General features: G+C 43.2%; 2 protein-coding genes across 7 annotated transcripts; one reads left to right on the plus strand and one right to left on the minus strand.

Moving 5' to 3' along the window:
• The first annotated feature begins 2 nt into the window (after window positions 1-2).
• LOC306926814 (E3 ubiquitin-protein ligase TRIM65-like) lies at window positions 3-6051 on the plus strand. Of its 4 annotated transcripts, none has more exons than XM_079506262.1 (9): window positions 3-140; window positions 2359-2732; window positions 2981-3076; window positions 3387-3620; window positions 3905-4064; window positions 4203-4250; window positions 4399-4455; window positions 4611-4849; window positions 5057-6051. In XM_079506262.1, exons 2-9 carry the CDS (start codon window positions 2364-2366, stop codon window positions 5354-5356), a joined length of 1503 nt encoding a protein of 500 aa, XP_079362388.1. In that variant the 5' UTR covers window positions 3-140; window positions 2359-2363; the 3' UTR covers window positions 5357-6051. The 4 variants fall into 4 exon arrangements, with proteins under 4 accessions (XP_079362388.1, XP_079362386.1, XP_079362389.1 ...); XM_079506260.1 differs by lacking the exon at window positions 3-140 and adding an exon at window positions 437-562; XM_079506263.1 differs by lacking the exon at window positions 3-140 and adding an exon at window positions 437-562 and having other exon boundaries at window positions 4402-4455.
• Window positions 6052-21764, minus strand: eef1db (eukaryotic translation elongation factor 1 delta b (guanine nucleotide exchange protein)). Of its 3 annotated transcripts, none has more exons than XM_079506264.1 (9): window positions 21606-21764; window positions 13645-13762; window positions 13349-13420; window positions 10227-10289; window positions 9743-9830; window positions 9499-9611; window positions 9202-9402; window positions 7830-8024; window positions 6052-6170 (listed from the first exon to the last, which is right to left on the minus strand). In XM_079506264.1, the coding sequence occupies exons 2-9, from the start codon at window positions 13756-13758 to the stop codon at window positions 6132-6134; spliced, it is 885 nt and encodes a 294-aa protein (XP_079362390.1). In that variant the 5' UTR covers window positions 13759-13762; window positions 21606-21764; the 3' UTR covers window positions 6052-6131. The 3 variants fall into 3 exon arrangements, with proteins under 3 accessions (XP_079362390.1, XP_079362391.1, XP_079362392.1); XM_079506265.1 differs by having other exon boundaries at window positions 21602-21758; XM_079506266.1 differs by lacking the exon at window positions 10227-10289 and having other exon boundaries at window positions 21606-21763.
• Window positions 21765-23312: the final 1548 nt, after the last annotated feature.

Below are 23312 nucleotides of genomic sequence, written 5' to 3' on the forward strand. Positions count from 1 at the left end.
CCTATATTAGTGATTTTCTGGCGCCATCTTCTGGCGAAACATCTCATTGCAACAGACTAGCATTTTCTATCTGCACAAAGACAGCCTGCCATGGACCAGAGCTAGTCAGCCAGGTGTTCCAGTACTGCCAACTTACTTACGTAAGTAAAACAAAAATACCATACCATGATTGATACCACAATAACATTAGCCTACTATTGAAGATCTTCATAGACTGGTGGGGGTACAAAAAAACTACTGAGTCACTCAGTAGTTTACCACTGGCGAGCAAACAAAGTAGCCTACAAACAGTCCCAGACTTTTCCGCCGTGTGGAAAAGCCTGATGACGGTGAACACTGTACATACAGTAGCTAGGCTATAAATGGCCTTTCCTTCTTTACATAGCCATGGTGGGTTGACTTGAACCAGAGCCATAGAGGGTTGAACAATCGTCCTACGGAAGTTCTGTGCTGGATCTGGCCTGGGCTCAGTGGGCTGGGCTGGGCTGGGCTGGGAATTCCGTGAACTGCTGGAGGGTGTTAGTACACGGTAACAATCCGTACACAAACAAAACACTATACGGTAGTTTGTTTCATTGTTTCTGTGCATGAAATGAATGCAATGTATGCGCGCATCATGTGTCGTTAAAATACGTCAAATTCGGCTATTCGGGAAATATGTGAATTAAATGGTGTTGTCTGTGTAGTTTATGATCAAGGCCGTGGTGGAATTCATTGAATACTTATACAATGACTGAATGACTCATTTGTAAACAATTTAAGTCATTATAACGTTAATTGTGTAGCAATATTGGGATGACTTCATGGTCTTTTGTAATGAAGTCATAACTCTTTTGGTAAATTAAACCTATATATTCTTTTAGGAATCAATGCTACAGTATTAGCCGTGTCTTTAATAAACAGAAAATACATTTTCTGGTGGGTTGAACATGTCAGCCAATCCGCAGAGTGTATCTGATAGATCTGGTAGATCTGCTATTTTGGTATTTTTGTGGACTGGTGTCAATGTTTCCTTTTGGCCCAGACTGTGTTCTCCTTATCCTATTTATGTCATGTCACCATCCACGTGCCTAATCATCTCAGCCCTATTTTATCATTTATATTATGGATTGCCTGACGCCAAGTTAAGACTCACTGTCTGTCCCCCGTCCAAAGTTAACTTGCAATACTGAGAGGTCTATTTTGATTTGAGACACTGCATGTATTTGACCTTGATGCCTAGTGAGAAAAGAGATAGCTGCTCAGGGAGTATTTCTCTCTGTAAAGAGTTCACAGCTAGCCGGGAAGAAATGTTATCTTCAGGTTGCCATAGCAACGCCAGCGTCCACGCTTTCCCGGCCTATGGCCCTCCATGACGGAATTAAGGAAGCTGTCCCAATATCAGTCTCATCAGCCATGTGCTGGTCCAATGAGCAGTGCCAGCGTGGCATAGTGGAAATTAACTGTCTATTCAGCCAATGAAATGTGTATCAACAATACGTATTCTACAGTATTAATGCCTTTGAAATGAATTGTTCGTCAGAGAGAACCCTGTGCAGTTTGTCGCACAGGGTGAGAGTTTTTTGTAATTTGGCTGTGTGTGGATCTGTCCTGTCTCTCTGATCTGAAAATGAATAGACATTAATCATAATCTGCTGACTGGACAATCCTTCTTCCTGGTGGTGTCATCTTTTTATTGGGTACAAGGTATTTTTCTAAAAGAATATTCCCTGCTCAGATCAACATCTAGATGTTGATCTCTCTGCTTAAAGTAATCCTGTTAAAGCTAATGGTTAACTTGGTCATAGGCTCTCTGCCTAGTTGTGGTGTGGAGTATTCCTCCGTACTTTAAAATACTTTCTTAGAAGTATTTTTTTTATAGTTATAGCCCTGTGTAGCTCAGTAATTCAGTATGATACAGTCCTTTATATCTTTGGAATCCTTAATTGTCCCTTCTGCATTTTATATGCACCTAATGGGTTTTATCTTAATTATAAATCCATCAGTATCTGTCAGATTCAATTTGACAGTGTGTAGGCTACTATTTCCAATTTCAATCATACATGTATCCGGTATGAGTTTTTGGATAAAATTGATAAAACTGAACTGAATGCATTTTTCTGCTTAAAAGAGCTGGAGAGAGAGAGTCCCCTGTTACTGAACAAACACTCAATGATTGCTATCAGAAATTAATAGATCTATTTAAGACTTATTTGAACAAAAGAAAGAAGTCACCTTTGGCCAGCAGCACATGATATGACCACCAGTCCTACTACATCATTTGGTAGTAGGTTTTTGGATTGCAGTTAATCCAACACATGGCCATTTCTAATAGAGCTCATTGCTAATAGTATTGTTTCGGTCTCTGTTTTATTCCAGAAACAATGGCCCAGGCTTCTTTCAGTTTGGACCTAGCTCAGTTTAGCTGCTCCATCTGCCTGGCAGTTCTGAAGGATCCAGTCACCATCCCATGTGGCCACAGCTATTGTATGACCTGCTTGAGAGACTACTGGGACAGCTACCAGGGGCAGTGGGCCTGCAGTTGTCCCCAGTGCAGAGCCTCATTCAATCCCAGACCCACACTGGGCAAAAACACTGTGCTGGCAGATATGCTGGAGAAGCTAGGCAATGTGAGGCTGGAGGATGGCCCTTCAGCCCCACCTCTCTACCAGGAGGGGGGCTTGGCAGACCAAGGATTTGAGCATGCTGTATTTGATTTGTCCTCTGTCCATCCAGAGAGAAACGATGGGGAGGTGAGTCTGCTTACTGAAACTTAAGGACGCCACACAATTCCCTATTATAAAGTCAGACTATGTTCTCCATTACATAATTATCACTGTAATAGAAAATAATTACAACTTAATACATTTTACAATAATCACCAGTCTTTATTTTCAGGGTTCATCTATAATGAGACTTTAACAGCAGCTGAAGAGTAAGGTCAACTTGAATGACAACTTTTCTTAACACCTATGACTGTTATCAAACTTTATTCCTGCAGAGGCTTTTGGGACACACACGGAGAGAACTTTCTCAGCGAATTCAGGAGAGGGAGTCGGAGCTACAACACTTGAAAGAGACCATTAAGTCCTTCTCTGTGAGTACGCATAAAATGGATTGATTCTGAGGTACAAAGAAATGTAGGAATGTTCAATCATATTATGTCAGAGTGGGTGGGGTCTATGGGCTGGATCCAGGCTAATTATGTCACGTTTATGAATCTTACTGCTTATCTACTGCCAACAAAGAACAATGAAAACAAACTATTGTTTTATCTTGGGCAGTTTTCATTGTAAAGTAGCATATTGTGTAATGTCAGTCATTTACTCATGTCTAAAGAAGAAGAATGTACACACACACACACACACACACACACACACTCTATTGCTTTTCTTTTCTTTCCATAGCATTTGGCTAAGGCAGCAGTGAAGGACAGCAGCAAGATCTTTGCAGAGCTTGTGGAGTTTGTGGAGCGGCGTCGTTCTGAGATGAAGGAAATCATCAGGGCTCAGGAGAAGGCTGAGGTGACTCGAGCTGAAGCCCAGCTACAGCATCTGACACAGGAGATCGCTGAGCTGAAGAGGAGAGATTCTGAACTGGAGAAAGTGTCACACACACAGGACCAGGGCTTGATAACACAGGTGAGGCATCAAAGAGAGATGAGACCAGAAGAATTTCTAGACAGAAAATCAGGATCACGAATCATTGTAATGTGTACAGGGGGGGGGGGGGCAATATAGCCGGCCCGTTACGTCACTTTAAATGTTTAATACAAACTAACTGATTAGTTAGTTTGTATTAAACATTTAAAGTGACGTAACGGGCCGGCTATATTGCCCCCCCCCCCCCCCCCCCCCTGTACACATTACAATGATTCGTGACTTAATCTTTCAGTTTGCTTGTAATAAGGAATATCCTGTTGCAGATGTGCCAGTCGTACCGAGGTCCAGCCCATCCTGGAGAGGCCAAAGTGATTACTGTCAACACACACATCTCCTTTGGGCAAGTGAGGAAGGCAATCTCAGACCTGAGAGAGCAACTTGAGAGTTTATATCAGAGAGAGTTCCCAAAGATCACCCATGCATGTCAGTTAAGTTTCATATGTTGTTAACTTCACATTTAACTTTCATGTTGTCATTCCAATCATTAATAATGTGTTAATACAATGCCAGGGAAGTTGTATAAGAATATAACTGTGTGTGTGTTTGTTGCCAACTTAACAGTGAAGAATGTGAGTGTTCTGCGTATGGCTACATCCAAGTCCAGGCCCGGTAAGTATCCCGTTATGCAAACATAACATGCATGTGTTTAGTTTTACCTGCCAGTCAGTATCACTATTTCAATAGACCGTGTGAAAACAATAATCTTCAACTATTCCTTTTATCTTAATAACTTCCTTTTACTTTCCCACAATGCAAGCAGCTTGTATCTCTTCCCATGTTCCTGTTCTGGACAACAGAGATGAGCTCCTTCAATGTGAGTAACATTAATCAGTTAGCTTTAGTTTATGCCTTCCCCTACAAAACATATAGAATACCCCCTTCACCCCCTGAAAAACAAAAACTGATAAAGCCATTATACAGGCAGTCCTTGTTCAACAGACACGGTATATGGCACTCACTTTGTTACAGATTTCTGCCCTCTGTCTTTGGACACATTCACGATGCACAAGGAGCTGTTGTTGACTGAGAGCAACCGTATGGCCAGTCGGCGTGGACAACTACAGGTGTACCCAGACCACCCTGACCGCTTTGACACCTGGTGCCAGGCATTGTGTCGTGAGGAACTAGTGGACCGCAGTTACTGGGAGGTTGAGTGGACAGGCTCACAGGCGGCACTGGGGCTCACCTATGAGTGCATTGCTAGGAAGGTACTCGTTTATTCACTTTAGACATTTGATGTCATCACCAGTAATAATTAAATCTGCACGGGTGCTTTGAAATGGTCTTGGCTTGAGAGTCTGTAAATCATAGTCGCATTAGGGTACAAAGCAGACCAGCAACACCAAATGTTATTGTACTGTATTGTGTATTCCTTTGGTACTGGTATTTAATCTGTGATTTTCTCATATCCTCAGGGATCGGGCAACGAATCTCGGCTAGGACACAACTCAAACTCATGGAGTCTTTGCTGCAATCCATCCTCCTTCACATACTGCCATGACAATGAGACTCGGCCTGTTGTGGTCCCTTCTAGCACTGTGTCCCGCAGAATAGGGGTGTTCCTGGACCAGCAAGCAGGGCTTCTGTGTTACTATACAGTCAAATGTGGACAAGCCCACCTCCTCCATAGAATTGGGGCCACTTTTAACCAGCCTCTCTATCCTGCCGTGTGGCTTGGAGCACAATCTACCATCATCTTCTGTTCAGTTGACTAGAAGCTCGACTGGCCAAAGGCCTAGCTCTCAAGTGCCATGGGGGGGAAAAAAAGTGTAACGCAGAAACCTGTCTGTAGAATTATTTTACCATAGGTGCGGGTCGCTGGTTGATGACGTTGTGTAGAGTGGGCCTAATGGGCAAAAGAGGTGGCTTATATGTGCCTGAGTTTTACTTTTACAGTATATTAACAATTAGAATTATGTGAAGACATTGAGGGTGGGATAATAAGCCTAGGTCTGTGGCAAATTTGCAGGCAGGCGAGTGCTGGTCAGCCTGTGATGAGCTGACGCACACAGCGACGTTGCCACTGATTCTGGTAGTGAGATTGACAACACTCGGGACGACTTATTTTTTATACTTGTGCAATAGGTAGTACTGTATATAGCCATTTTATTTTGTTTGTGCTCATATCTAGTCAACAAATACAGGGGAAGAGGGACATAATATTCTTCTGCTGGTTAAATATGACCACGATTAGTTATTGCTGACACTATTTCTATCAGGAAATCTACATCCACGTATCGTTCAAACTAGAGACCATGTATTTTAGCATACCTTTTTAGTATAGAAAATGCAATGGAATTTGCTTGTAGTACCCAATTGATATAAGCTGCAAGTATTGAAATTGATGATCTGGCAAAATACAATAAAACCACATAAGCAACTCTCTTTTAAATAAAAGACATTTAAGCCATTGAAGTGCAAGAGTTATCTTTTATTAACCGTTTCACAATCAGCGGAGGAGCAAAAAGGGATGAAGAACATGTGCTGTAATCATATCTTGTTGAATGCTGCTACATCAACACTCTGGACCTGCAACACAGTGAAGAAGAGGGCACATTCTTTAGCTTACAATCTGGGGTACTAGTACAAGATTGATTGTGGTTAAAGGACCATACAGTCAGGGACGTCGCTGACGATTTGGTTGCCCTACTCGCATATTATTTGGGCTGCCCCCCTCCCGACAAGAGCTCTGCGTTCTCTCATGCAGATGATACAGCTACTTTCGCCGTTTGTGAGCACTCGGGACACACACACACACACACACACACACACGGCCACGTTATTACGCGGCGGAGCCACAGAGAAAATTGTTATTATGAGGGTCGGCTTGGCACCACACCTCGGCGTTGCCCTAATCGCAGTGCGTATTGCACGTATATGTAGCGACGCGCTGCATACCGCCATCTAATAAGTCAGTCAGTCTAGTCACAGCTTCAACCTTATAATATCCATGAACAAAGCATTTTCCCCATTAACGGATTTATTGTTAGACTTAGGGGCTGCCTTCACGAGGACGTCGCGGGCTGTTCCCCGCCTAAGTTTTGTGAACGATATAAAACTTTACTGCGTCTACATTGCGGTTATGTTAATTATGTACGACGTCCACTCGAGACCGGTAAACTGCTTCGTTTTCAAGATAAAGATGCAGTACACATGGCTGGCCTGTAGATGCGGCCACAAAAAAAAGAAAAAGCTTATTCTAAAGGCTATATGAAAGCGTTGGTATTTCACACAGGTGTTGCCAAATAACTAATTATCTTGATCAGATGCGCATATGCGTCATATCAATTTAATGAGCAGAGCAGTGCTGCTTCTCTCTCTGAGTCTGCACACACTGACTGACCAGCTAAAGTGTATGCCTACTAAACCATAATATATGACAAACCTTGGATTAATTCTTCTGAAAACAGCAGCAAGCACAAAGTAAGTGTGAGAGAGAGAGAGAGAGAGAGAGAGAGAGAGTGTGAGAGAGAGAGAGAGAGCGAGAGAGAGCGCGCCCCTTCTATTTTTTAACACGCAGCATCTCTCTCTCTCTCTCTCTCTCTCTGTGACTGTGACTGCGACGCGGTCAATAATATATAGCATAAATAATAGGCCAAATATAACACTTTCCCTCTATCTGTGATCAGCTCCTCACACACAACTCCACTCTCGTGCATGCCTGCTCAATCTCAACAACGGTTTGCATGCGTGCGGGCTGCAGATCGGCTATTTTTGGAGAAGAGATTTATAGACATTATGTGCAAATATAAAATAGCTGTGATACTTATATGTAAGTGGTTATGGTGAAATAAACCATTAACACTGGTTAGTTTGGAGGGGCGAGGGGACTATGACATCACCGTTTCAGCAAATTAGGCGGCATTCGCTGTACACACGGAGACGTGAAAGTCGCGTCTCCAAACTTTCCCACTCTGGAAGGTAGTTTCAAAATTAGCCGTTAAAGTCCCCCAAAACGCCGTCTCCGTGTGACAAAAAGGGTAGATCGGCTAATTACTTGCCCCAGAAACACCGAATACGTCCTCGTCTGTACAGGCCCTTAAGTTTACATTAGGTTGTTAAAATGTTACCCAACTTAACCATAGCAATATTTGTTAACTACAATGCGAGTCGTAAATGGGCTTAACACCATGTGGTATGGTCCTTCAAAGGTCAATTGCTGTGATTGTGCTTACTGCTTATACTCACATATTCATCAAACTTCGTGATCTCCTCTTCCAACATATCTGTCCCGACCTTATCATCCACCACAACACAGGAAATCTGCAGCTTCTTGATGCCATAGCCCACAGGAACCAGTTTGGATGAGCCCCATAACAGGCCGTCAGCTTGCACTGACCGTACACATTCCTCCAGCTTCGCCATATCCGTTTCGTCATCCCACTGAAAATGAGAATAATTTGACAGTGTGAACCCACCCGTTTCATGGCAGGTTCATATTGGAGACTGAAGTGCTGCAAATGGTTGGGAAGTAAAATTCTGGCATAGACAGGAGCCTGCTATTCACAACCAGTTCTTCATCGCCAAAATGTCATTAAAAAAAATCAATTATTCAGTGCATAAAACTTTGAATAGTGATCATTTTTGCTTTCGTCACGTCCGTGAAAGATGAATCCAAAAACAAAATATATGATGTATGATGATAAGAGCACCCCTCACTTCACACGGGTGTGATTTCTTCTTATCTTATTTTTGGATTCTTCATTCACCATAACGAACGAAAATACATCGCATGGATGCAACTGGGACGTATCCTCAGTGATGTATCCCAAGGTAATCGGGGTTTCGGGTATCACTAACATAATACACCTCACTCAGGTGACCCAGCCGGGGTGATCAAGTCCCGACTTATGTCCCAGTAGCTACCCTCGATCAGAACCACTAAGGAAAGACCAGGGCCACACAATCCGTTGGAACCACTCCGGAACTACTATGCCGGGACTGAGAGGTACAATTCTGGCATGTGGAGGGACTAGGCTCTGTGGGTTGCCTCCTGTCCGGGCCCATCCTACGTTTCACCAGGTCCACTCCTGCTCTCACCAGGAGTACAGCGAGGACCTGTGCGTTGCACCAGACTCCCAGCACCAGACACTTCATTCAGGAGTGGTGGATTCTTGAGCCGCAATGGTTCTGCAGGCTCCACCTGGGCGATTCCACCATAAGGAATGTGACAAAAATTATGTCGTGAGTAATTTAGGGAAAAGTCATTTGGGGGTTTAATAAACGACTTAGTTAATCCCGATTTGATGGATTTTTTTATCCGACATTGTCAGATTTGCTGCTCAAAAAGCGGAACAGATACCAAAACTATCACTGTGAAAGGTTCAAATTGTTTCCGAAAGGGTGGCTGGCATGCCCTGCATCAATTCACAGCATTGCCATTTTGCCTGAAGCACAATATTTCCCCTGGCCGAGCAGAAATTCTGTATAGGAAGAGCAGAGGAAGTTTGGTCTCCCTGCTACATATCACCCACCTTCAATCAACATTTCCTTCTAAAACAAAAGTGCTGTACCTCCACAAATAACACACTCAACCTTGTAGGACAAGAGACAAACATACAGGCTTGACATCCAATAAGATGGCGGACTTGGCGATGAGTGTAGGTTTCTTGGCCTTCCTTTCTGCATACTCTTTCAGCCGCTGTTCTTTGAGCCTTTCTGCCTCTGGATCTTCCTCATCACTACCGAATAGGTCAATGTCATCATCATTTTCATCCTCTTCAACTGGTGCACTGGTTCTCTGCTCCTGGGCTGTGGTGCCCTGAACATATTGAATGAGTAAAATGTCTTACAGTCACAAAACAGACCAAAATGCATGACAGCCCAGCTCTTTCTTCTGATGGAGGGAGAGACTTACGTTTGTGCAGGGGGCTGCTTGAGCTAGAGCTGGGGTTACTGCAACAGGGGATTTCTCCAGAACTGCTACTCGACATTCTAGTTTGGAAAGTGCTGACCTCAAGTTATCCACCACTGGTCACACAGCGCAAGACGAGTCAGCCAGATCATGTGGGATGCAAAAGATATTTTAGTTGATCTGACTAAGGGCGACTACATTTGACTGAAATATGAATATGAAGATGAATGCATGTCAACAGACCAACCTTGGTGCAGGCTGTTGTTCTCGAGCTCCAGGCTCTTGATACGAGAAATAAATTCAGCTTGATCTCCTGCCCCGCTGCCAGAGCTCTGCTGTGGAAATAAACAAAAGAGTGGAAAGTAAGGTTCAATGTATTACAGAGCGCCAATGACATCTAGTGGCCAAACTCGAGTTAGTACACTCTTCAAATCCAACATACAAGCCAGACGTGAACGCAACACCACACAACCAACGTCCTTCTCACCAGCAACTAAAGCCAGGCGGTTGAGGTAGAAATACAGTAGCCAAGGATGGACCCTGATGAAGACAAGTGGAAAGGTTATGAGTTGGGAGAACTACAGGGATGGGGCCCACCACACTCCACGCCAGGTAATTTATTCCAAGCGACTGGAAACGTGGGTGACTGGCAGGCCCACAGGGGGCCAACATGAGAGAGGCTGTTAGCAGAGGTGGTTCCAGTGACACACAAGTTGGGGTGGGAAACTTACGAGCTGGGATTGGAGGCTCAGGGAAGGTTGACCAGACACTCTGCTAAACAGTGTAGACTTCAGCTGGGGAGGTGGTTTCAGGTAAAAGAAGAAACCAGGGTAAGAGGGAGGGAAGGAGGAACAGGATTGAATGAACTACAAAGTATTTTCAGAACCAAGGAGAGAAACTGCAGTGTAAAACAAATACGGAAATGTCTTCAGAGGGTAACCGAGGAAAGGAAGTAGCATTTACATTTGGGGTGTGAAGTTATAATCAGCACTATTAGTAATAGAAGGCCATCACCTCGAGTATTGCAACATGATTATACTTACTTACTTGTTTTCATTATGGGGATATGCCAGAATATATACTGCAGACAGTATACATTTTGTATACCGTCTTGTTACACTTGCCAATACTGACTGATGTCAATGTCAGTTAGCTTGCAAATAATTGACATATATGATATCCTCCCCGGTTTGTTTAGCTTTGCAAATAAGTTCATCAACATCATCCCCAATCAAGGAACCAGTCAGAGGGAGAACAAGGGAGATCAAATCCTCCAGTGTTGCTGTGTACTACAATAATGTCCCTCCAGCCAAATAAAACACATGTCTGCAAGGACATAGCCAATCGGTTGCAAGCTATACGTCAGGTGTATGGAACCTACACTACTAGTAGCCCCTGACCCATCAGCTGCGAGCAGGCAACTACTGTATAATGCATACTGGTTGATTGGTAATACTGTAGAAGCATGTGAAACATCCAGCAAATCTCTTAGTTACACCAACATAGTCTTGTCAACATAGTTAATTCGTTTTGTTGTTATTAGAGAGATTTCTGAAGATCACAATGACAGACACTGCGTCTGTTTCACACAGCACCGTCCTGATGCATACAGAGAGAGTGCACAACAGAGATAAATGGAGAGGATTTGACATTACATCGTCAGACAGTACTATTATGGCATGCATCCTGGCAGAGATCTGTGCTCTAGTGAGTACTGCACAGTCAAATGCACAAGGCGTCACCAGCTTTTTGCACATTTGGTTCAAGGGACAAGCATAATTAAGATTGATGTCAAAATACGTACAGGCAGGGAAAGTGAAGCATTCACCACCTTCAGCAAACACCTTTAATAAAATATAAACAATATATATATTATATCAATTTATCCTGCTCCGGTGCTGCTGTGACAATTGGATTTCACTTGGGTCCATAAAGGTCTGTCAAAATATAGTATCAGGAACTAATCTACCAGTCAAACAAAGAGCTTAAACCTATATGCATAGCACATGCTCATTTGTTAGTTCTCACAGCAGCAGTGGATGGAAAGTGGATTGTCAAGTCTATAATCAAACACCTAGACAAAAGTCACACCCCACTGCATCCTATGCAGTTTGGCTTTCGGGCCTTCCACTCCACTGAGTCGGCAAACTGTCTATTTACAGAAAGGGTGAAATGTGGGTGAAATGTGCTTTGGACAAGTCAGCCATCAGGTCCTCTTGTCCAAACTAATGCATTTCAATTTTCAACCTTTCCCCAGAGGCCATCCAGTGGTTTAGCTCATACCCATCAAATAGAAAGCAGTGTGTAAGTGTAAAGGGTATCATGTGTCAAGGGTCAACAGTCTTAACCTCTGTTCTGACCAGTGTTCAAGATCGGCTTATAGATTCATGTCTGCTCTTGAACGCAAAAAGGACTGTCTGCATTGCTTTTTACAAAAGACGAGTTGTGCTAGAGTCATCAAATGTGTTTCGGGGTGGGGAGGAACTTGAACTTGTGTCAGAGTTCAAGTACCTCGGGGTCATGTTAGACTCAACCCTAACCTTTAAAAACCATGTGAAAAAAGTTTCAAACACAATCAAATTCAACCTTCAAAACTTTAAACAAATTAGACCCTTCCCGACAGTTAGTGCTGCTAAATATTATCTCCAATGCGTGATCCTATTACACGTTCAATATTGTTTCACAAACTGGTCTTGCACAGGTATAACGATTCTAAAACCCATTGAACAGCTATATAAGAGTGCGATAGGAAACCCCACTCATATCACCACAGTAATGTAACCGCTAGAGGGGACTGCGAAGTGCCGTAACGGCAAACCGCTTTTGGTAAAACATACTTTCAGTTCAGGGCTGTTCAATCTGGAATGACCTACCTCTGACAATAAGAGATTGTCCGTCATTTCCATCCTTTAAGTACAATCTAAAACAAGAAATAATCACATAGTGATATTTGTCAGGTGAAAGAAATGCTGTCTCCGTTGTGTTCTACCCGCCCCACCCCCCATATTAGTATGATTATTATTTTAGTAACGTGTAGGTTTGTGTGCCACAACCTCACGGCCATTGTTTGCGTTAGTTTCCGACATTCTGTGCGTGGTTCAATGACTGTGTTTTATTGTGCAGCGGTTGTTGTGTCGAGGGTGCGGTGGTAAAGCTTGCTCACTATGGTGTGGAAATCAGCCCTTTCGCGGTGCGTGTGGCACTTAAGAGCATAAATATATAAGGTGTGGCATAGCTTAGGAGGCAGGCAATCATACTTAACTCCCAATGGCTTAGGCAGTGTGTGTGGCAGCCAATCAGGCTGTCAGTATGACTAGGTGATGACGATGTCGTCTACATTTCATGAGCGATTAGTCAGGTTTCACCTGACAAAAATGGTTACTCGACAACCAAATCTGTGACCATGTGTAGTCTAATAGTGTAGTGCACTTGACAGTGTATCCTGTATTACTTGAATCCTGTATTATTTGAAAGCAATACTGCACCTTATGCACAAGTTACTTTAGTTACAAATCCGTATCGCTCTTACGCTGCTAAATTATGTAGATGCACTTTACACCTTTGTACTTTCCTTGTGTATGTATGTTTTTAAATGCTGCGTTTCCTAATGTAAGGTAGTGTTTGCTTAATTTGTTTTATGTGGGGACTTGTACAATATCACAGTGAGTTGACACGTAGCTCTAACTTCATCATCATTGTTTTGACCGCGGTCTAACTTCATAGCAGGATACACCTGGCCTGATACAGCCGGATGCTACAGAGACTCAGCTAATGCATTTCAGTCTACATTGAATGGATGAATGATGGGAAATGAACAGGTTAATATTTTACACAGTCTGTAGTCTATACTTACTCCTGCCAGGGACTTCTGAATGTTCTCCCTAGCCCGAGCTATGTCTTGCAAAATGGTGTTAGCTCCCAGTTCCTGAATGAGATACAAGACATTACTTCATCCATTCTTTACACAAAAATTGTAATCTCAAGAGACCATGAATATAGTCACTTATGTTTTCCTATACCGTTTTGTATTTCCAAGCTCTTACAAAAGGGATTCAAAGGAAATGCAGAAATGGGCACCAATTGTACGGCGCAATGTGTGGTAAGATGAAACATAGAAGGGTAGAAACTGGGCTAAAAATATGTAGTAACCTGTGTTGGTTGTGTGGAGCCATTCATGTGCTCATAGAAGCGTCTCTCTGCCTCATCATAACGGGGTTTATCAAACCAGATCCTATCCTGAGCGAGGAAGTCTACTGCACTCATGGCGCTGCAGAAGAGAGAAAGAGGGAGGATAAGAGAAGGATGTTTTAGAAACACAGTTTACATAATAAAGAATCATGATACGTTAATCGAGTAAGCTAGAGGTTAATCTCCAATCCTCATAAATACACAACAATGAACAATCCCTTTCATTAGGGAAAGGGAACAATATTTTGAATGGCATGACTGCACACATTTTTATGTATTTATCTAATGTATACTCTTCCAAATCAGACTCCCTTCAAATAAGCTATTAAGATAAAACACAAAAGTAACTCAAGAACATTCACACAATGCCAAAAAATGTTGATGCAGATGAGACGAAAGGAATGTAGACTCAAATAACAAATAAAAAAAAGAAATGTCATACACACAATAAAATAAATAAAATAAAATAAAATGCATTTAAAAGCCTAAAGAGGAACTTGGAAGTGCTTGGAGGGGCTCCATTCTCCAGGACTTAGTCATACTTGACCCTCTTAGGGCTGGTGGAGGCAGCCGACGAAACCCTGGCATCTGGCCCTCGAGCCCCCTTCACCACCACGGCACGATTCCCACAGTGACCGTGGAAGCGGCTCTCTGCAGCATCGTAGCGCCATTTGTCCAACCACACCTTCTCACTGTCCGGGTGAAGGAAGTGGCAGACTCCTTCCACCGGTCGATCTTCCGCCTCTGTGATCTCAGCAGGCTCCTCCTCCTCCTGGATAGGGTGCAGAGCGTGGAAGACTTCAGCCTTGCCCTGCAGAACCACCCGTTTCTCATCCTCTACCACCACTTCAGCCTCCTCCTCCTCCTCTTCCTCTTCTACAAGGCTCTGAGGATGGTCACTACTTCTGGAGGTCGAGGGTGAGCTCGTCCGTGGTTTTGAGGAATTGTTGCCGTAGAGGTTCTGGTAGAAGGTGGCCTCGGCATGGTCATAAAGAGGTTTCTCTAGCCACACGTCTCTGAGGAGATCCACCGGGACACGGGGTAATCCGTTGATGGGCTGCCGAGTGACTGGAGCGGCACCCACTTGCAAGTTCGGGGTGGCGGGCGTTGGAGCCAGAGACTGATATCCCTCATCGGGTGTCGCAGGTGAGATGCGGTGATTAGATGGGGATGGAAGATGCAGGGAGTTTGGAATGGACAGCTGCAGGGACTCTTGCACAAAGCACCGCTCTGCATGGTCAAAAGATGGTTTGTTCACCCACACTTCCTGCACCATGTGATGACAGGCCACCTGTTCAGCATGACTACAGGCCGGCCGTGGCGGAGAGGGAGATGTAGTGGTTTGAGTATTAGGGTGATTCTCTGCGGCTGGAGATGATCCGTTTATCGGAGTGGTGGAAGTGCGTGCCAACCAAGACTGATATAGGCTTTCCGCCTGCTCATAGATGCTATGTTCAAACCACACAGATGCACACTCTGACTGCAGGCCAAGCAGAGATGAGCAGGGGTCGGTCAGCTGGCTAGTCCCCTGATCTGGTTTCTCTTCAGACGTGACCTTCCCTTCAGCTTTCAACCCCTCGGAGCAGCTCTCAGGGTTAAGACCACGTTTACGACGGCGGCGGCTTTTCCCGCTGCGCTTGCCATCCCCATTCAAGCTGCCACTCTCTGGAGAGGAGGATGCCGTTTCTCCATTTCTGTGGCACGAATCAGCGTTCTTCCTACCTCCCGCCTCTACCTCAGTGGAGCAGTCCAGACAGTGGCCAATCGGCAGTTCATGCTCAGAGCACTGCAGGTTTTCCTGAGGCATCATCTTCGATCCGTTGCAGAAGAAAGAAAGGAATAACAGGGAAAGACTATTGTATTAATTACAGAGGAGTTTAGAAACAAACAGGGATTCATTCATTAGACTCACTGCAGGAATTTCAAAACAAATTCTTTGTAAGTTACACTGTAGAGCAGTTGAGTCAAAGTATCAATCCCAGAGGAACACATAAAGCAGCATGCAAGACTTTTGAGAAGGAATCAAACTAAAAACACCATGCAAATGTGCTGTAAAGAAAGTGGAAGGTAAGGTAATTGGAGCACAAATCCATCCACTGCAATGCTTTATCCAAAGTTAAGATCTTTTAAGGTCCCAATAAGCCAAGCACGCAAGGTGCAAGTTTAATAAGATAAATTTTACTTAAATATTGAGAACGAAAAAAAAAACAAAAACTGTCAAAAATTGTGCATGCAGTATTACAACTGTCAACAGAAAGCAAACGTCGACTAATGGAAACATCACAATGAAACCATTGCATAAACCAATTCGAATTGACACTTCAAATGTATGATTTCAATTTCAAAACCTTTTCTATGAATACAGGTCAATGTTGAAGAACGTTATTACATTGTTATTACAAAAAGAAAATACAGTATGCCCAAAGAACGTTGAGAAACCAAATTGAACGGAATAAAACGTCTGTACACTTAAAATGTTCCCACTCAGATACTGAAGATACAAGTGATCGAAATGTCGAAGCAGCAATAAACGAGTTGCCGCATCTTTGACCAGAATACACACTTTATTATATTTATTTATATCTTCCGTTTGTCCTACAAATGGACAATGAAGTGAATGTACTTCTCTTAATGAAATTCCATTCATTTTTTATGTCCCTACTCCTGAGCAAATGTTGACATTTTACAATAAATTAAAAATCAAGTTAGCAAAATAACACGGCTCTATAAGGTCTTAGTATGACAAAGAGGCCTTTGCCTATAGATTAATAATATCACATCAACTCTTACTTCAGTGTAGCCTGGATAAGTCAAATGATGGAATTTCAATTGACATTAGTGGTTAGACAGGATTTGTAAAATTTGCTGATTGTCCCCTTTTGCATTACTTAAATGAACCCGTAAATATTCCACTGTTTCCACTATATTCATTTAACAATGGCATAGTTCCGCTCCTTGATTTGTGAACACCACCTAGGGGAAACACTGGATTCTGTTTTAGCTTTCCAAATTCATTCCTTTAACCAAGTGTTATTGACAAATCTTTAAGAAGAAAACTAAAGGGGGGAAATACGCATGCAAACAATTAAAGCATTTAGAGTAAAAGGAATGAATAACTGATTGCATGGATATGACAGCACCGACATGCTCACAAGCATTTCAAACTGAGGCTATTGTAACCCAAGATCATAGCCAAGTCATACACTGGCAACAAGGCATGCATTTTTATAATGGTAGAGAGGTCCACAGAGATACAGGAAATGTATTCCCCAAGTGGTTCACCATGTGTGACACAGTCACACTACAATGGGTTTAGACAGTATTTTAATCAAAATACTATAGCCGGGGAGCCTGTGATGACATACTTTATTTTTTTATTTGTGTGTTTGAGGGGCGCAATATGACATAATGTGCCTCATTATGTCATATTGTCTCCTTATTGTTAATGGCATTTAATGTTTGTGTCAGCACCGTTTGTTTTATATCAACATGAGTTAGACTTTAATATATTAGCGCCCCTCACTTCACACGGCCCGACACGGGTATGATTTTTGTCTATTAATTTGGTCATTAAGGTCCACAGAATGAGAGGTCTGCTCTGCCGGAAATATTGCGAAAAAAAGTTATGATCATTTTTGTATACCACACCATAGACAACCAATATAAGGCAACATTTCATCAGACTTTAAGTAGCATGTGACATGTCAAACGAGGGGGTTTTCATTATTCTGAATCCATTCCAAGCATTAGTTTTGCACAAAAACACTCCTTGGCCTAAAAACGGCCAAGTGGATATGGCTGAATTTAGGCCAAGGAGTGTTTTTCGTGCAAAACTAATGCTTGGAATGGATTTTCGGAATCATGAAAACCCCCTAGTTTGACATGTCAAATGCTACTTAAAGGACCACTTCACCACTTTTCAACCCATCTTCATATAATAGGTCCTCACTAATAATCATGAAAAAAATGGCGCAATTTGTTTCTACTCGGTCTGTGTCTCATAGGAGGGCTGTGGGCAAGTCAGAAACCGTCTTCCAGTGACATCATCGATGGGGAATACAAGCTAATAAAAACTGCAGGCTTTCTAGTCCTGAAAAGTTGCAATGCGAAAATGGAAGCCATCGTTCTCACGATAATGAAAATCTAAACATTTTTGTAAAAAAATCTTGTTTAAAAATGAATCTGCCTAATGATGATGTCACTGGAAGACGGTTTCTAAACTGCCCACAGCCCTCCTATGAGACACAGACTGAGTAGAAAAAAATCGTGCCATTTTATCATGATTATTAGTGAGGACCTATTATATGAAGTTAGGTTGAAAAGTGGTGAAGTGGTCCTTTAAAGTATGATGAAATTTTGCCTTAATGGTTGTCTATGGTGTGGTATACAAAAATGTCCATAACTTTTTTTTGCGATATTTCTGGCAGAGCAGACCTCTCATTCTGCGGACCTTAATGACCAAGTGAATTAAAATAAAAACACAAATAAAAAGTATATCATGACATCACAAGTTAATGTCTATTCCTTGAGCTTTTTGGGCCTGTGGCTACCCGGCTACTATTTCGGGAAGTCATTTCCTGTCTTTGGGGAGGCAGTGGTTACAAAGCTTCTGACTCACCTTCTTTGCCAAAAGTATTGAGATCAAGCTAATATCAAAGTGAAATGCTCAATAAGTTCTTTTCATCCATTCAACCGCAAGCCATGTGAGGGAGAGATTAAACAATCACTACCTTACAAAAGGAAATTGCACATAGCATACATTGCAGGATAATACATTGCAGGATAAATTCATATCAAGTTACGGCTATAGTTAGTTCAGTAGGTTATGTCAATGTAAAACGATACTCACTTGTCCAATTCTGTGAGCATGAGAAGAGAGAAAGTTACATTTAAAAACTCATAAAATATAATGTAAATCACTTTGACTAAACTGAAAGACTGAATAGCCATAATTCACATGGGTACTCAAGTGGCCCAACACTCAGTATTTTACTGTGCAGTGATTGCTCAATGTAGTGATTGCTTAAGCATTATTTTGAAGATTATTATAACATTTACACTTGATTGCCCTAGAAAATAGGCCAGTGGACTTCTCTCATGAGTCCATCACATGGTAATTGACTTGAGTGAGTGTATCATTAGACCACTTAAGGTAGGGTAAGTGATTTCTGATATTACTCATTTTGCTATTGTGTGTTCCGTCTTGGTTCAGTAACAGGACTCACATGAGTCTCCATGTCTCTCCAGCTAATTAAATGCATTTTCAGGTCGGGATAATTACTTAATCCATAACTAATTTGATCCTTTCAGGATAGAGAACTCAGTCAGGATACAGAATAAACAAGTGAAATTGGAAGTCACAAAGAAATGAGCACACAAGAACTGTTACTATGAAAATGAAGCGGATAAATGGGTACTCTCCTGATTGGCTTAAATTGTGTCACCTACTTGAGTTGAAAATGTATGTTCTGTTCATTAAAGAGATTGAGAGAGACCCCTGTGACTGAACCCTAGCCTCGGTACCCAGGATTTTATTTTCGGTCGCTACGGCTAAATAAAAATGAAAGCCTGGGGGAGCGTGAGACATTTCCTGGTCTAGGAGTGGAAGTGAACTACAGTGCAGAGAGGCGAGACATCAGTATTCTCCACTGTTTTCTACCAGGGAGGGGAGGGGCGGAGGGGGGGTGGTCTGATCGGTGAACCAATATTATCCAGCGCTTGCTCCAAGACCCGCCCCTCTAGACCAGAACACACGCTGGCTGGGCCAGGCTATGTTTCCCCTAGCCAGAACCTGATTATGTGGGGAGGTTTCAACGCACCGAAAAATGTGTGCACACGCGTTGAAAAATGCAGATTTTGGCCGATTTTGTGGTTATAGATTCTGTAATTTAAAGGGTGACTACTTACCACCGCTGGTGGGGAGCTACCTTGATACCTAGTGCTCGGATCTGGTGTACTGCCTGCCTACTGTATCCAGCACTCAGCGTTTCTTGCTTCCTTTACGCCTAGAAAGCTAACGAAGCCATAACGAGGTCTACTGGATAATTAATGCAACATCCCTGCTCTTCAAATGCTCCCGCTTTACATTGTGGAATTTATCCAAAGCCTAGCGAAGTCCATTGTACAGATATTGCAGGTAATCATTTCTTAACGGAATTGCAAGTGAAAAGCTATCGGAAACAGCCAGGAGTACCAATTTCGCCACAGCCTACAGGGAGCCGCCATCTTTGTTTACCTCACGTGAACACACAGATTGTAAGGGACGCGAAAGCGTGATTTCTTTCTACGTCCGCTTTTAGACAGAGACCCGCCCTTGGTGACGCCGCGCACGGCCCGCCTGCCTCTGATTGGCCGCTAACCCTCTTATTGGCTAGCTACTGTCAAAAGAAGAGTAGAGGAAGTAGGGAGAATCCTAGCGTATCCTTTGTAGTATTCACCGTATTCACATTATGGCATAGACCGAATACGGACACACGCTAATCAACACAAACACTGTAGCCTATTTATTAGAACACCCAACATTGTGATCAAATCACAATTCAATCAAAGCAAACCGCGTAAACAATATTAGTAAATACGGACACACGCTAATCACCACAAACACTTTATTTATTAGAACACCCAGATCGAATCACAATTCATTCAATCAAAGCAAACCGCATAAACAATATTCGTTTGCCTTTAATTCTGGAGCGTCATCTGTTCCTTTCGAATACTACGACATTCTGTCTCATTCTACAAATTTACACTGAAAGTTAGAAAGTAACGCTGCGCGTGTATCTGTCATCATCTGTCACAGGGCATCATCTGACAACAAGCTCTGGCCAATCAGACACGCGGGGCGTCACCAAGGGTGGGTCTCTGTCTAAAAGTGGACGTAGAAAGAAATCACGTGACGCAAAAGGGTTCACACACACTACGCTGGCTTAGCCACTGAAGTGCTAGGGCTTAAAGGCGAATTCCAGACAAGCAGTCTTTTACCACCGATCCCTGGAAGCGGGGAAAAAATAAATAAAATGTTCATTCTGAGCGTTCCATACCGATTTAGCGGTGTTACCCACTGTGCGGGGCGAACGGTACATCTCTTCTTCAATCGCGCGAAAAATTATTATTTGTTTACATCTCTTGTAGAAAAAAACCTTTTAAAAATATATAAATATCACTTACCCTACCTTTAATTATTCAGTGGGGGGCTGACTTCCAATGTTTATGGTCCCTGGCATTAGGCAACCCGACCTGGTGGGGATCTGCCCTCCGAGGAGCGCCCCTTTGCCTTTTAGTTCAGTCTGCCGAGTGCCCTCAACACTATATTTGTTGATTTCATAATTAAAATCACACCCGTGTGAAGTGAGGGGCGCTCTTATTTCAATCAAATCATCACAAATGTCATTTTGTAGTGGAAAATGGTGTGTGTGTGTGTGGGGGGGGGGGGGGGGGGTCAAAGGTTTCGTTTCATCACAAGGCTATCAAGTGAGAAATGAATGCACTACAAGCTCTTAGCCCTGACACATGACTGTCATAATCATGAAGTACGAGTGTCAATTGTGAACCATGACAGATACAAGCTCTTGTCATGCTATATCTTTTCATATGGTAGTCTCTATTTTTGACATCTCATTTACACAACTGAACGGGCAGCGGATATTAAAACAGACCCATATATCGAATATAATAATGCATATCCTCCATTTGTTTCCGTTTTCCATCCATATGTGATACGTCAGGTCTGTGGGAAACTAACACCGGCATGACATGACACTCACACACATTGTAGCTAACATTAGCATGTTAGCCTCAACCCCGCTAACGTCTGTCCGTCCATCGGAGCATTAAGGAATGTTATATTACTGCTTTGATCTGAACTCTGCCTCAATCTAAGAACCAAGCACCCCGGCTGTCAGTGGCCCGTTAATATTACCTACTGTTCTGTTGGTCGTTGGTGGTGGTGGTCTGGTGGATGAGGATGACCCGGGCCGGTGGAAGGTGACGCGTGCTGCTTCTCCGGGAGTCAGCTAGAACGGGAAGGAAGAAATCAAAGACGGGAGCAACGATCGTGTAAAGGTAGAAGTCTATATCCTATAGCTCAGAGGGACGGCCATGCACTGTGATTGGCTTGGTGCTTGTCAGGCAGGCACACATTGGTCGAAGTTCAGTTAGGGAACTAGCAAGCCACCCCACTGGGTGGCGGCCGGGTGCCCCTTCAATGGTCCCCCGGCCTGAGAGTGAGAAAGCATCTATTCTATGTAATGTATAAAATAAAATAAACTCAGAGATGGTCATCTTACACATAGGAGCTTACATCAAATCGCTGGCCGCAGCCACAGCCTCGGTTCAGACGTCAGAGCTCAGACGTCTTCTTTTGTATGAGTTGCGGTTGCCTCTAACCCCCGGGCGATGGGATCTATAGGCTCTACCTTATGTGAACTTAAACACTGGTGAACAATGGGTTCAGGGTTCATGCCCTACCAGGGTCCCCCAGGGGTCCTTTGGGGTACCTGCATGGGTACCAGGCTACGCGATTGTAATCTGGCTATATGAATCATGATATTACCTCACGTCTAAAAATGTTTTTTAGGGCAAAAATATGTTTTTTGACTTGTCATTTACTTTTATGGATATGATTAAGCATTGTAAACCTTTTTTATAAATAGGCCAAACACGTCTGCATGTTTTAATAGTATGTCTGCGCGCATAGCGCACGTGCACGCAAATGCGTGTCTTATATGGGGCGCCGAGTGGAATAGTAAGAGAGTGGCGACACGCTTTGATCTCGCCGCAAAGCGGGTGCCTATGGGCTATAGTTCCAAACATTGGAACTATCCCATTGAGATAGAGGTCGCGTTCGGAAATACCGCACCGGAGCGCGCTTGAAACCTAGGTGTTTGTAAAGACGATTTTAAACTAGTTATCGTAACAACTGAACGGCGTTCCACAAGGAAGCATATAGGGCCTTTACTGTTAAACGACATGACATCAGCTTGTGACTGCAACTTGTTCCTGTTCGCAGATGACTCGGCACTGCTAGTCTCGGACAGGAATAAACTGCAGGTTGAAAAGGCCCTCAGCTCTGAACTCGGTAGAATCTGCACCTGGCTCTTTACACCTGGGAAAAACTGAATCCAATTTGGATCTAATAGTAATCTCCGCAAGGCAAATGGCTTCTTGGTTAGAGTGGGTGACAATGTTATCACACGTAAAGATGAAATTACCTACCTAGGTTCTATCCTGGAGGCTAATCTTTCCGGTGATAAAATGGCCACCAACGTAATCAAAAAAGTCAACCAAATTACAAGATTCCTTTACAGGATCTCCTCACTGGTAAAAGAAAACACCTTGAAGACCTTAACAGGAGCCCTCGTACAAGGTTTCTTTGACTATGCATGCACCTCCTGGTACCACAGCACCTCAAAGGCCCTTAAAACTAGGCTCCAGACATCCCAAAACAAACTGGTCAGGCTCCTACTTGGCCTCACCCCCCGAACCCACCTCACCCCTTCCCACTTTGACAGGCTGGAATGGCTTAGGGTCGACGACAGAGTACAGCATCTTGCAATGGGTCTGGTCCACAAGATTCGATACACCACCAAGATACCCATGTACCTGTCTAGATACTTCCTTAATGTCCACAC

This window comes from Electrona antarctica (assembly GCF_951216825.1).
Source record: "Electrona antarctica genome assembly, chromosome: 7".
NCBI lineage: Eukaryota > Metazoa > Chordata > Actinopteri > Myctophiformes > Myctophidae > Electrona > Electrona antarctica.

Excerpts from the sequence above, each read along its gene's own strand:
- eef1db (XM_079506264.1), bottom strand. The coding sequence starts at position 13,758 with ATGAGTGCAGTAGACTTCCTCGCTCAGGATAGGATCTGGTTTGATAAA. Across the intron at positions 13,421-13,644 it reads GCTCCACACAACCAACACAG|GAACTGGGAGCTAACACCAT; the intron begins GTTACTACATAT and ends TATCTCATTCAG. Across the intron at positions 9,831-10,226 it reads TGAGCCTCCAATCCCAGCTC|CAGAGCTCTGGCAGCGGGGC; the intron begins GTAAGTTTCCCA and ends TTATTTCCACAG.
- LOC306926814 (XM_079506262.1), top strand. The coding sequence starts at position 2,364 with ATGGCCCAGGCTTCTTTCAGTTTGGACCTAGCTCAGTTTAGCTGCTCC. Across the intron at positions 3,621-3,904 it reads ACCAGGGCTTGATAACACAG|ATGTGCCAGTCGTACCGAGG; the intron begins GTGAGGCATCAA and ends ATCCTGTTGCAG. Across the intron at positions 4,850-5,056 it reads ATGAGTGCATTGCTAGGAAG|GGATCGGGCAACGAATCTCG; the intron begins GTACTCGTTTAT and ends TCATATCCTCAG.